Here is a 12,779-nt window from a genome sequence, read left to right as displayed (position 1 = left end):
GAAAAGAAAAAGAAAAAGAAAAGAAAACTCGATGCCCATACAGCTTCCTTCCACCTAGAGTAAGGTTCTCTTGACCAGTAGACTGTGTCGCCCTGCTCGTAGGAATGAAGCAGTGCAGTCGAAAGAGTTGTCAGAACTAGTAGCCTTCGTCGATCTTTGCATAATCTCTCCGCTCCTTTCTGCTGGGTATGTTTCTGAGAGTATCAAGAGAAGGCTGGCCATCTCCGCGTCTCAGGGTGAACTTATGGTAGATGCCGCCTTTGTCGTTTGTAGCCTTACTGTAACCGATAACAATATAGAGGCCATCGTAGCGTAGTCCGACTTTGGGCGCATAAGCGGAGCCGTTATTGCCCTTCTTTGCCTTCCGGAAAACGCGGACAGGAGACTGGCGTTCCTTGGAAACCAAGAGAGCTGCATTGCCCCGAACGGGCGGTCCCACGGGAGTGTTGCTCGATGTGTTATCAAGTGAATTGCTTCCGCAGTAGACAATATCGTCACCACGGTCGACGTCGATATCACTGTACTTATCTGCCATGATGATGGAAAGGGCAGGGCCCGGTTCGCCATTTGGCCCTCTCATGTACGAGATGCCCGCGTTGGACTCGCCATGTCCGCCGTACCACATCGCAGACAACTGGTTCGGGAACCATTGTCCAATTGCCAAGTCATTGTGTCCGAGAACTTTGGCTGACCGTTTGTATTCATCGTAAGCAGGATTGAATGCTTGCGTTTTGCTTCCTGGTCGCAGGCCGAGTCCATGCATGATGCCCAAGACACCCCAGATGGGATGGTCGCGGGGGACAGGCTTGACACCATCCGCCGACCTGTTTGTCAAAGAGTTGGGCCTGGTTGATCTGGCGGCGGTCGACGAAGTCGGAGCTGGGGCAGGCGCGAGGGTGGGCAATGTCGGTCGAGGGGGCTCTAGAGGCCGGTCGGAAAGGGCGTTGAGCCATTGGACAAGGTCTAGGGCCCTGTTTTTCTCCGGCCCCAAGAAGAATCGATGGCGCTTCTCTTGGAGACCCTCGGACGGCGTCTTCATGATGATCTCGAGCTTTCTCTTGATGGCGAATCTTGCCGTCAAGATCTCCCGCGGCACCTGGGAGGGGAAGCGCGACCGAACCTCCCTCAGCCATCGTATAAAAAGGGCCACAACCCTCCGAGCATCGGCCACCTCACCAGTAGCAATGGTGCTCACTGACCTCGCGGCCAGTGAGAGAAGGCTAGCGACCTTCCCCTCGAAGGTCCTGATAAAGGCGGCTACGTCTCCGTAGCCGGAAGGTGTCGGAGGCAGGCCTGAGCCTACCCCCTCACCTCCACCTCCGAGGCCACCATTGCCACCAGCACCTAAAGAAAGGCTCATGTTTCTATTCCCTGTTTCCCATAGTAAGTATCATGGACGAATACGAGCGAGCGAGAGCGAACGCATGACGAGTTGCAGTGATGATGAAGAATGAAGAAAACAATAGAAACAACAAAGGCAAAGAACATAGAAGGGGAGGTGACGAGAGATAACAAGGGAAATAAGGAAATTACTAAAAGTAATAAAGATAAAGATCATAAAAATAGAGGTGACGAGAGATAATAAGGGAAATAAGGAAGCTACTAAAAGTAGTAAAAGTAAAGATTATAGAAATAGAGGTAATAAAAAATAACAAGGGGAATGAGGGAACTAGTAAAAATAATAAAGGCAAAGATTATAAAAACAGAGGTAACAAAAGATAATAAGAGAAAAAATGGGACTACTGAATATAATAATGGCAAAGATTATAGAAGTAGAGATAACAAAGATAGTAAGGAAAAGTAGGGAAATAATAAAGACGACCAAGGTAAAGATCATGAAGGGACAAATAACGAAGGACAGGGAAAAATAAAAACGACCAAGGCAAATGGTATGAAGGGACAAGTAACGAAGAATAAAGAAAAGAATGAAAACGACCAAGGCAAAGATCGTAAAGGAAGAGGTGACGAAGGGGAACATCATGAAAGAATAGAAGAAAATAGAAAACAGGAAGACGAACTTACGGAAGGGGAGTTGTCTTTGGTGTTTGGGGCTGAATGCTTTCTTTGTCGAAGAAAGCAAGCTGTCGTTGGTGAGAAGAGAAAGCTGTCGTAGTTGGATGGAGCTTGTGATGTAGTTGGTAGAGAGAAGAAAGAAAAAAGAAGTTGAAGAAAGGGAAGAAGAAGAGAAGTTGGTATAGGGTGGAGATTGCTGAGAAAGGGCCGGATTTGAGGCCAGGTATCGAGGCATCTATCTACCAAGTTGTGAGGAGGCGAGAGCTCTCGACTGGTGCAGCCGGAGGTGATGATTGACACAAGCCGGGCCCGGGAGGTGTGAATGTTCGGCCCCGGTGCCGCAAAGTGGGGCCGAGTCCGACCGGTAGTTTCGAAACAAAACCCCAACGATTTAGGCAGAAACGGGGCGGTCGTTTCTGCCGACCAAGGCAGATGGCAAGGCGGTTGGAGGGATAATCCGAGGGAATGGAATCAGGCAGATTCCAGTGGAGGGTGTGGCACGTCTGGTCTTCCAGGAGGCGTGAAGAGACCCGAGTGCTGGTGTTCACCGACTTGTCTGCTCAAGAGCGTGTGGTGGCTTGTTGGTGACGATCGAGGGCGGGCAGCTTACTAGGGGTATTTGGCGACTGGTTCACACACGTACGAGAGGTCTTGAATGGAGATGGAGAATTACTGCAGTGCTCTACCTCCTGATCAGGTACCTATGTAAGCCTGATGAGGTGAGAGATCGACCTCAGGCCCTCTGAAGGTGATCTTCAATCTGTTATTTGGTATGGAGGACCTCTATGTAGCTTAGACAATTCGGTCGGATAGCAATGTGTCAAGGCGTCATGTTTATTGGAACGAGATCAATCTGTCGTCCAGATGCTTAGATACTGTGTGCGATTCGCACTTGGCTCCCTTTTGATGCAGCAACGGTACAATCTAGCTGCTTATGTGGTCGGCGTGCGCCTTCCAGGCTTTGGTTTATGACATATGTTTATGAAGTGTCCTTACGGCATTTATTTATGAGAGTATGTCCAGGAGGGCGTATTTGGGAGACGCTTTTATTTTACGGTTCTCTGCTGTTTATGTGACCGACAGGGCTGAACGCCTGGTCAATGATTCTCTGGTATTCTGCTGGAAGATGATATTTGGGTGGCAGATTAGCGAGTGTTTCTCAACTTAAGGGAATTAGTCGTGCATATCATGGGACGCCCAAGTCAATGCTTAGTCAACTCTTTCCTAAGTGATGATCAGTATATGTTAGCTGCTATGTGACTGGGTGTTGCGATGGGATGGAGGATTAGCTTAGGACGAGCTGTGCGGATGATGGCGCCTTTATACCTCACAGACGGACACACCGGAACTCCGTCGCTATGTGTCCTAACGAAGAGTACATGGTGTATTTTGAAAGGAATAACAGGGGTCAGACCTTTCTGCAATGGAGAATTACATTAAAGTTTTTTCTAAAGGTTACAACTGTAATTCTCAAGTTTACTTTTCAAGTTTTACTTGACTGTTTGCGGACTGGCTGCTGAGTTTGAGCAAGGATTCTGCAGATGTTCAGCCAATCGAAACACAGCGGACTATCATTCTCGGACAGCGCAATGCGACGTCCCCCTCAGCAGAGCTGGCGATGTGCTTTAATAGCTGTACTTTACTGGGATCGTGCCTTGATAACATTTTCAAAAAGTAATTCTATAATTTTGGTTAGTTGATTTATGAAGTTGACGGGGCTTCTTCAAGTGTTGCTTCGGCTCTACTCGATCGTATGATGTTTTGCTCTACAGTTCCTATGTTGCTTGCCTCTAATTACCAGAGAAGAATATGCTGCGTTTTTGGCAAGCTGTATATCTTGACTGAACGAATGAGGCAGGTGCTCTACAGCCCGAGAAGGTGCCTGCCCACTCGACGCAGTGACGTAGTCTTTAAGGTATTGAGAATCGCGGAAACTACTTTAAATTCCTGTTCAACTCGACCATAATATTCAATTGGCATTCATAAGGGCTCAACTATCACCATGCGGCATAATCGTATGAAAGTTGATACGAGAACATCACCTGGCTGACTAGCACCTGACTTACCATCGACTGCTGTGCCGCACCAATCCCGCCGAAGCCTGTCTACGAAGACGCCCGACCAGCAAGTGAAATACTGCGGCTTGGCTGCTCTAGCACAGCTGCACGATAGGGCAACAAGCTTGGCTAGAATCCTTCGTTCGATCAGGGTATCCGTCACCGCACATAGAGCGCCGGAGTTTCGTGCCAGTTGCCGGAAGCGAGCGTCAGCAGATTCTGGCCGTAGTATATGCAGCTTTTTCTTGGATGAAGTAGGCTAACTTGACCAGCCGTAGCCGCGGCATCGACATTTAGGTACATAACTAGGCGCGAAGTTAGCGTACTCAAAACATTCTGCGAGGTTTGCGACAATTCACTATTCTCAATACCAAAGGTTCTAGCTAACGATATCCGCTCATAGCGACTCTTCACAACCATGGCCAGCACCCAAGGATCTCAACCCGAAACCAAGAGCTACACCCCATCCGTCTTCAGCCAAGAAACCCTCGTCGCCTCCGACACCAACTCTCTCCCCCCTCTCATCCGCAACGCCGAAGACCCCTCCGACCACCCCCTCCGCGGCACCGAACCCCAGCCTGCCCGCTCCGATAACTACCACTACGTCTCCACGCGCGTCGTAAAGGACATACCCAAAGCCAAGGCGCCTGCTGACACGATGAGTGCGTTGAGCAAGTTTAAGATGATGTTGAAGCCTCCTGTCGTGAAGGCGGTTGAGGCTCTGCCGAGTCATGAGGGGAAGTCGTATCATGTCGACGAGGAGGGGCGCATTATTGAGACTACGGTGAGGAGAGCAGGTGAGTGGCGTGACATGCTGGTCAGCTTCTTCATGTCCGTGCTGACATGGGTGATTCGAGGTACATCGCGCAACGTCTTTGCTAATGGCGATGGTGGCGGTGGCGGTGGATCTTGAAGGGACTTGCGAGAGCGAACGGGACATAATTTCACACTACACTAAGGGATCTGGACAATGACAAGGTTTGTACGATGAATATTTATTCTGTCTGGTATCTGAAACTTTTAAACCATTTGCTGAGCTAAATGCTTTTCTGTGCCTTCCACAAATCTAAGCAAGCCAGAACCAAGCCTTCTGCAACAGGTTCTTCGGGATCGGCTCCTCGTCGAGCTCCGCCATGGCTTCCATCTCGGCAACGCCGGTCAAGACATCTACGTCGGCCACGTTGCGCGCTATCGGCGTACGGAACCAGATCTTGTGTCCAATGTACAGCACGAAAAAGATGGGCAGCGTAATGTAGGCAGCCAGGAAGTCCGAGACGCTCCAGTGGCCAGGGAAGAAGACCTGGAAGCCGTTGGTAAGGGTCAGGATGATGAGGAGACCGAGGATAAACCAGGTAAAATAAGGCTGGAGGGGCGTCTTGAAGGGCAGACGGTGCATCATGTTGTGGTAGATCATAGCCTTGCGGAAGCGGAGGTAGGTGATCATGACGACAATCCATGCGATAAAGCCGGAAATGGTGCTAATGTTCATGAACCAGGTGAAGACGGTAGAGGTTCCGCTGCTGACGGTGAGGTAGGAGAGCAGAGCAATTGACCAGGTGCCGAGGACGGCGGTGTAGGGGACACCACGCTTGGTCGTACGGGCGAAGAAGCGAGGGGCCTGCTTGTTGAGGGCCAAGCTGTAGAGGATACGGCTGCCGGAGTACAAGAAGGCGTTGCCTGCACTCCACGCACTGGTGAGAATGGCGGCGTTGATGACGTGGTTCAGACCACCGATGCCAGCACGCTGAATTCCGATAACCCAAGGAGAAGCAGCAGCGTTGGAAGCAGGGCTGAGGAGTCTCTCGTCGTTCGAAGGGGTGATGGCGCCAATCATGAGGGAGCCGAGGCCGTAGAAGATAGCCAGACGCCAGACGAAACGGCGAGCGGCCTTGGGGATGTTGCGACGGGGGGCAACGGTCTCGCCGGCCGCGAGTGCGATCAGCTCGGGGGAAGTGATGAAGGCGAAACCGGCACGGACGAAACCAGTCCAATAGGCCAAGAACTTGCCAGTGTTTCCGCCGACGAGGTATGGTGTAATTGCGCCAGGGTCGTACCAGTAAAGGAAGCCAATGCGACCTTCGTCGGGGGCACCGCCGAGGATGATGACGAAGCTCACCATGATAAGACCCAAGATGGTGATGAGCTTGATACTCGCAAACCAGAACTCGGCCTCACCAAAGATTTCGACAGCAAAAATGTTGAGAGCGAGGGTGACGAGCAGGATGATTGTGATCCAGACGGCCGAGGGTACGGGTGTTTTCCAATAGTCGAGGAGGATTGCGCCGGCCGAGGCCTCAGCGCCGACGAGCATGGCGTATGCGTACCAGTAGTTCCAACCGGCAGCGAAAGCCAAGCTGGGCTCGACGAAGCGTTCGACAAAGTAGGGGATCGAGATACCCTTGAGCGGGAGGTAGGTGGCCATCTCTCCGAGATTGTTCATGATGTTCCACACGACAATCATCATGGAGAGGTATCCCATGAACAGCGGCGCGGGGCCAACTGCTGAGAGGATACTGCCTGAGCCGACGAAGAGACCGGTTCCGATGCTGTAAGTAACCGTCAGTTTGCGAATACTTGAACCCAATTAAGGGCATGCAGAAACGGCGGAAAACATACGCGCCACCCAATGCTAGGAACTGAATGTGTCGGCTCTTCAAGCCACGCGACAGCTGGTCGTGCGAATTGACCAGGTCATTGGGGTCGTTGAGTGCGGCGAAGTTGACGTCGCGAGGGTAGGATTCCCCATTGTGCTTGGACTCGACGTCGGTCAAGGGACCGCCGCCTCTGTAATCTTTGTCCGCAGACTCCATTGTCGAATCGTAGTTGTAATCAACTGACCTCGACTCTGGCTTGGGCGAAGAAAAGAAAAAGAAGAAGAACAGTCGAAGGGGAGAGAGTTTGCGATGTGGGCGGGCGGGTAGCAATGGTATATTAGTACGGCAACTTTTTTTTTCTCTGGTCGCAGGCAAGGCTTGTCGGTGGGCGTCCCCGGCGCAACTACGGAATGATTCTGGAACGCGAAGAGTAGAACGACGCGAACAAAGGGCCAAGCTTCTGGCTGAGGGGGGAAATGGCTGCAGTATTATGGAGTCTGGGCGATGGGCAGCATGGCGAAAGATTCCCGTCTGTCGTGAGACGGGCAGCTTACACTACACTTGTACGTAGGCCCCATGCTTGACCAAGCAACGGAAGCTGCCTCCGTTGGTTTCTGCGAGCGTACGGATAGTCCAACCCATTGTTTCTGCCCGCCGCGCTCCCACGCTGATGAACCAACCCTTGTGGAATGCCGACGTGACGTATTGATGGTACGCTGTGCTCCTCTGCGGCGTGGGTACGGTACTAGGTATTCGACAAACTGACTGACTCTGCGGCATCTGCGTGTATGCCCAGGCGCGCGAGCTGCAACTGAACCCTTGTTGGATGTTGTTTGGAGGCGAAAGGCGCAAAAGGGCTTCTCGGCACTGACTGGTGCAGAAGGCGGGCAGATCCAGTCATGGGGAAGAACTAAACCGAAAGCAGAAACCTGGCAGTCCATCAGCTGTTTCTGTGTGGTAACGTTTTCATGGCGAACCCATGGGGTAAACTCGGACGGAAGGCTTATCTACTTGGCAATCCACACGACATCCACACTCGGCCACACATTCGGGCACACCGTATTGATAAGAGGCTAACGTCCGAGGATGGCACATGTTGTTACTGGAAATGAATTGCTGACAGACTGAGAACGTGAGGGAAACGGGTGGTTAAAGTGGTTGCAGTTGTCACCGAGAAAATCTGCGGTCCAAATTGGAGGCTCAGGCAGAGACGGGAATTGGAGTCAGCAGTACGTACCTCCCGGAACAACTGCAAACATCCAAGCCGCAGCTTACCTAAGACTACCTTGCCTGGGGTACATACTTGGGCAAGAGGCCCCATATCACGTGGCTCCCTGTGCGCGGCTGCATCTCAGATTCCTTCACTTCCAGTGACTCCACGACGGGGTAAACACCGATGGTACCCGCCCTCGTACCAAACTATCACGTAAACTTTTCATCTTTTTCTCCAGAGTCCCTTAAAGTTGGGCAGCACAAGCACTCGCCAATTCCCATCAAATCGCGCAAATTCCTAGTTGCAGTGTGTCACCATCCTCGACCTGGCCTCTCGGTCCTGGGGAAGCCTGTCAGATGTCTGATTGGATGTTGGGAAAATTGCTCCGAACGACATTTCTAAACACCGATGTTGACCTTCACCAAATACCTGAACCGCAAAGTAGTAGTACGGAGACATCGCGTCTAAGTCTGTCGCGTTCCTGGAGCTCCCTTGTGCCGAACCGCGCCTTCGATAAGGATCGCCTGACCAGCACGCAATAATTGAGAAACCCACTTTTCATAAGCCCGAGTTTGAAGACAATGTCCCCGGAAGGCTGACTTCTGTGCCGCCGGGGTTGATACGAGACGAATCCTACTGCAAGAAACATGCTGTCGGCGTTCGCGAACATGATTCAACTTTGTCATTTCTTCAGAAGGGACCTACAAAGCTTATCAGCCTTGACCGGGGAGCTGGAAAGGGTAATTGAGACCGTCCATCTCCAAGTCTACCTGTCCCCGTTGTTTGGTACCCTTGATGCGGACCGGTGGAGGTTCAAAGTTGCCGTTTCCCCCGCATCCAGCTCGCCGGCCAAGAGAAACGGAAAACTGATCCGACGCCAGCTCCTTTGACTAGTGCTTAGTCGGCGACCCATCCCGATCCCGATCCCGACTTATAAGTTTTGCTAGCTACGCGGTGGCTCAACATCGTCGTTCTTGGCCGCTCAGAGATACGAAATATCTCTATGAGCATGTTTGACTCAAACGCTTTAGTCCCGGTGTCAAATCTGCATCACACACACGATAACGACGGGGCGAACCCCGTCCAGGCTTCCACATGTCCGTTACGCCTTGTGCGCGCCCTTTAATCACACATCCCCCACGAGAAAGCACGCCACTTTGCAAGTCTGGGTCCGGAGCCCCGGATTCTGAAGGCAAGCTCGAGACTCATCTCGGCCAAACCATAATGGTGGCGGATCCCTTGGTGGTACGGAAAGTTGGGGAGACGAGGTCCAACCTGACAATTTTCATTTCCATTACGTTTTGGTTGCAAAAGCTATCGATCCTCTCTCTTTCTTTACCCACATTCGCCCGCCCTTTTCTTCAGACAACTATTACACCTCGACAACAGCATTTCCGTTGATCTGAACATCGAACACATTTTCATCTCGGTATACACAAGTTTCAAAGAGCAAGCAAGGCTACGGCACCAGCAGCCATTGCCTGAAGGATCGAGCCACCGTGGGTGTTCGCTGCGTTCACCGTGACCGGGGGCGACCGGGCCGTGGTACTATTCGCGGTGATGGTCGGCAGTGTAGCAGTCGTCGTCGGCGTGTTGGAAACAACCGGAGGTGCCGGAAGAGAAGTGGTCGGTTTAGGCACAAGAGAAGTCTCTGCTGAGGTGCTCCCGATTTCGGAAGTGAGGGTGAAAGTCGCGGTTGAGGTCGACGCGAAGAAGGACGTGGAAGTCTTCTCGTCCGGAATCGACTCCGTGAAGAAGAGGGTAGACGTCACCGTCGAGCCGGGTTCCGTGTTGACACCGCCCGGACCGACACATTGCTTGCCGATCGGACAGCACGCATACTGGCCGTTGTTACCGAGCCAGCACGTGGACGTCAAGGGGCAACCGCCCTGCTGGTCTGGGCAGCAAGTGTAGGTCAAGGGAATGCAGCCATCGCCGCAGTCTTTCCGGCCAGACTCGCTGCACGGGATCTCTACAATCTGGCGCTTGAGAGGAGAGAAGGCCTCTTCGGCGAGAGCCAAGGCTGGGAGAGCCAGAACAAGAAGTTTCTTGAGCTGGAACATGTTGGTTATGAAAGCGAGTGTGTTGAAACGAGAGTGAAGGGTTGCTGGTGAACGTTGAGCTGCTTGATGTCCGAGATGGCCCAGCATCGCCCTTCTACTTTCTCTCGGAAATCGCATGCTTAAGTACACGGCACACAACGTAAGGCTGTGATATTGGGCCCTGTGCTACTCCTCCTCGGAGATGCAACATTTCAGCTGCCACACTGAACGGAAATGAGCAGCCAGCAATTACGTGGTGGCGTCCAATTGAAGGCATCACCGCAGTGTCATACAGCAAACTGCATCTTTCTGTTCCTGCAGCTAAACTAGCCCGCGATGTCAGCGTCCTTGCTCAAGTGGCCGTTGAGCAAAGTTAGAGGAGGTGATGGTGGCGTCGGGAACCAGGGTCTGGGGTTAAGCAATTGCTTATTTTGAGAGCTCAGCTTTCTTGTGGCTGCAGGTAAGCTCGGGGAGGAGTTACCCCGCGCACGTCGATAAGCTCGATCTTTTGAAGTTGTCAAGCTGAGTGGCTAGGCTGATTCGAGGAACACGATCAAGAAGATCATCAAAACCCCAGACACCGGGTTTGTTCATAGGAGTCTGTCTGCCTGTCAATCCGCTGCTAGCACTGCAGCCAGGACCTAGCTCCTGTCGGTTATGCATTGTTGCGGCAGGCTGTGAGCATGGTGTCGTGCTGCCGAATCAGATTTAAGCTTGTTTTTCAGCTGCCGGTAGCTAACGTTGTTTTAATTTGGCTATGGCGAGTGGCTTGCAACGTCGTTGTCGTGTGAGCCTGAATTTCCCTCCAATTGGCAGTTTCAAGTGATGCTTCCTGAATTCCTCTTCCCGCCCTACAGAATTTAATTTACACATCAAGAACGATTAGACAAAGGATACCATATTGTACGTGGCCGCTACAATGGGGACCAGATTGCATCTCGATATCTATCGATCTTGCGATCACCGATCCAGCGTCGTGCGTTGAGATTTCACCTGATATCATGCGTCTATAGAGCCATTTCGATCGTCTTTGGGCTTCAAAATCCGTCACTCGCTGCCTTTGCAGCCACGATGAATGCAAACAATAACACTGTCATTTGCCCATATCACCCTACTCATTAGCCCACATATGCGGGCGTCGTGGCACAAATCTCGGACCATGTACACCCACTCCGCCTCAGCCACCTGCGCAAGCAGACTCAAGACAGCCAATGAAATACTGAGGATGATCAGACAACTACATGAGGCCGTCGTCAAATATGGTTACTTCATATGACTGTCTTAAAGTCCAGGGGTCTTTCGTTTGTGGGTTGCCCCTGACGCCGATGTGCCTTAGCCTCGAGATGACGGGCGCTCGTGTTCGACTAGCTCTGCATTTTACTTTGCCTCACGCTGGATTCAAAGTTTCTGGATGGGCAATTCTATTGTGGGATTGCGAGGAGTGAATCCTCCTCTGGCTTCGTCTTCGTGTTGCGTATCGCAAATGTCCATCGCCAGTGAGTGATCACTGTCAACACACCTCTCATTCGTATCATCCGCCAGCAGAGGCTACAAATAAACAGCGTCAGCACTAGATTAAGGCTGAAAGTAACATACCTTAGAGATTCACCAAGGTGTATTAGAGACTGAAGTTGATGTGGCTTTTCAAGGCAGAATTGCACCGGGAATGAAGTTGATCTTGCGCATTACCTCGATACCCAACCAAACATATCATTGACGAATTTATGATGAGTGTAGTTTTTGTACATCATATCCTGGGAAAGTGTTGTGTCTTCAGGGCTCTACCAGTCTATCACATTTCCAAAATGGCTGGTTACAGCCAGTCTTCACCTGGCCTATTGATGTACGCTCAAGATCTTCCTCATGGTGTACTAGTAGAAATCAACAGTAGCAAGAAAAGCAGTCACATGCTGTCGAAAAGAAAATCTCATCAATCTCCGACCTTGATCACGAAGTAGCTTGGAAGATCTGGATCTCATTCCGAACTAGAAACGGCGGGCCTCGGATGTGGGGTCCCGGCAAATCTAAACTCGGCGCCGGATCCGCAAGCCGAACGCTTCGGAAACTCGGCACGGTCCGCCCTCGCAATGCACTAATGACGTCCTTGCCGCTCTCCAAATCCCCATTCCTTTTCTTCTTCATTTTAAACCTCGCGCAAAACATTTGCAGAGACCCCAAGCCAGGCCAAAACCTCCACCATTGCCAAGACTCGACCTGTCACGCTAATCAAATTTGCAATCCGCAAAGGCTCTAGGTTTCCATCGTACCTTTGTGCCCCGTTCTATCACCATGTCCGGAGCCAGAGCCGTCGTCAAGACGCTGGATCACCTCGTTCTTACCTGCGCCAGCGTCCCAAAGACAGTCCAATGGTACACCAAGTACCTCGGGATGAAGGCGGAAACATTCACGTCGCCGTTAGATCCATCCGTCCAGAGGCACGCACTGAAGTTCGGCACGCACAAGATCAATCTGCATCAGCAGGGCAAGGAGTTTGAGCCAAAAGCCAAGACGGCACTGCCAGGCACGGCCGACCTCTGTTTCTTGGTGGAGGATGGCACCAATCTTGAGGAACTGATCAAGGGCTTCCAAGGGGACGGAGTTCAGGTTCTCGAGGGAGAGAAGGTGGTTGCGAGAACGGGAGCACAGGGCCCCATCCAGAGCGTTTACGTGAGAGATCCCGACGGAAACTTGATTGAGTAAGTACTTCTCAGTGTTGGATATTGATGGTACCTCACGGACAAAGACTAACAGTCACATCCACAGGCTTTCTCACTACAAATCATAGGTGACCGTCTACATATCTGTACGAGCATTTGCATACTTAGACCACGAGATCTCCAATCATATACCAACACCGGAA

General features: G+C 51.6%; 5 protein-coding genes across 5 annotated transcripts; 2 read left to right on the top strand and 3 right to left on the bottom strand.

Annotated features, from left to right (window-relative positions):
• Positions 1 to 136: 136 nt before the first annotated feature.
• CPAR01_11607 (YDG/SRA domain-containing protein) lies at positions 137 to 1,360 on the bottom strand (the record flags this gene model as incomplete). Its single annotated transcript, XM_060495866.1, has 1 exon — positions 137 to 1,360. The coding sequence occupies one exon, from the start codon at positions 1,358 to 1,360 to the stop codon at positions 137 to 139; it is 1,224 nt and encodes a 407-aa protein (XP_060346214.1).
• Positions 1,361 to 4,488: 3,128 nt separating this feature from the next.
• On the top strand, positions 4,489 to 4,983 carry CPAR01_11606 (uncharacterized protein; the record flags this gene model as incomplete). The annotated part of the gene is made up of 1 exon (XM_060495865.1): positions 4,489 to 4,983. The coding sequence occupies one exon, from the start codon at positions 4,489 to 4,491 to the stop codon at positions 4,981 to 4,983; it is 495 nt and encodes a 164-aa protein (XP_060346213.1).
• A 153-nt stretch (positions 4,984 to 5,136) lies between these two features.
• CPAR01_11605 (amino acid permease) lies at positions 5,137 to 6,880 on the bottom strand (the record flags this gene model as incomplete). The annotated part of the gene is made up of 2 exons (XM_060495864.1): positions 5,137 to 6,616; positions 6,687 to 6,880. 2 exons carry the CDS (start codon positions 6,878 to 6,880, stop codon positions 5,137 to 5,139), a joined length of 1,674 nt encoding a protein of 557 aa, XP_060346212.1.
• Positions 6,881 to 9,319: 2,439 nt separating this feature from the next.
• CPAR01_11604 (GPI anchored serine-threonine rich protein) lies at positions 9,320 to 9,940 on the bottom strand (the record flags this gene model as incomplete). The annotated part of the gene is made up of 1 exon (XM_060495863.1): positions 9,320 to 9,940. One exon carries the CDS (start codon positions 9,938 to 9,940, stop codon positions 9,320 to 9,322), a length of 621 nt encoding a protein of 206 aa, XP_060346211.1.
• Positions 9,941 to 12,208: 2,268 nt separating this feature from the next.
• CPAR01_11603 (biphenyl-2,3-diol 1,2-dioxygenase) lies at positions 12,209 to 12,704 on the top strand (the record flags this gene model as incomplete). Its single annotated transcript, XM_060495862.1, has 2 exons — positions 12,209 to 12,615; positions 12,683 to 12,704. The coding sequence occupies 2 exons, from the start codon at positions 12,209 to 12,211 to the stop codon at positions 12,702 to 12,704; spliced, it is 429 nt and encodes a 142-aa protein (XP_060346210.1).
• Between the last annotated feature and the right edge of the window lie 75 nt (positions 12,705 to 12,779).

Source organism: Colletotrichum paranaense (assembly GCF_030867605.1).
Source record: "Colletotrichum paranaense strain IMI 384185 chromosome Unknown Scaffold_9.1, whole genome shotgun sequence".
Taxonomy (NCBI): domain Eukaryota; kingdom Fungi; phylum Ascomycota; class Sordariomycetes; order Glomerellales; family Glomerellaceae; genus Colletotrichum; species Colletotrichum paranaense.
Note: the sequence above shows the minus strand (reverse complement) of the source record. Positions and strands in the feature narration are given on the sequence as shown.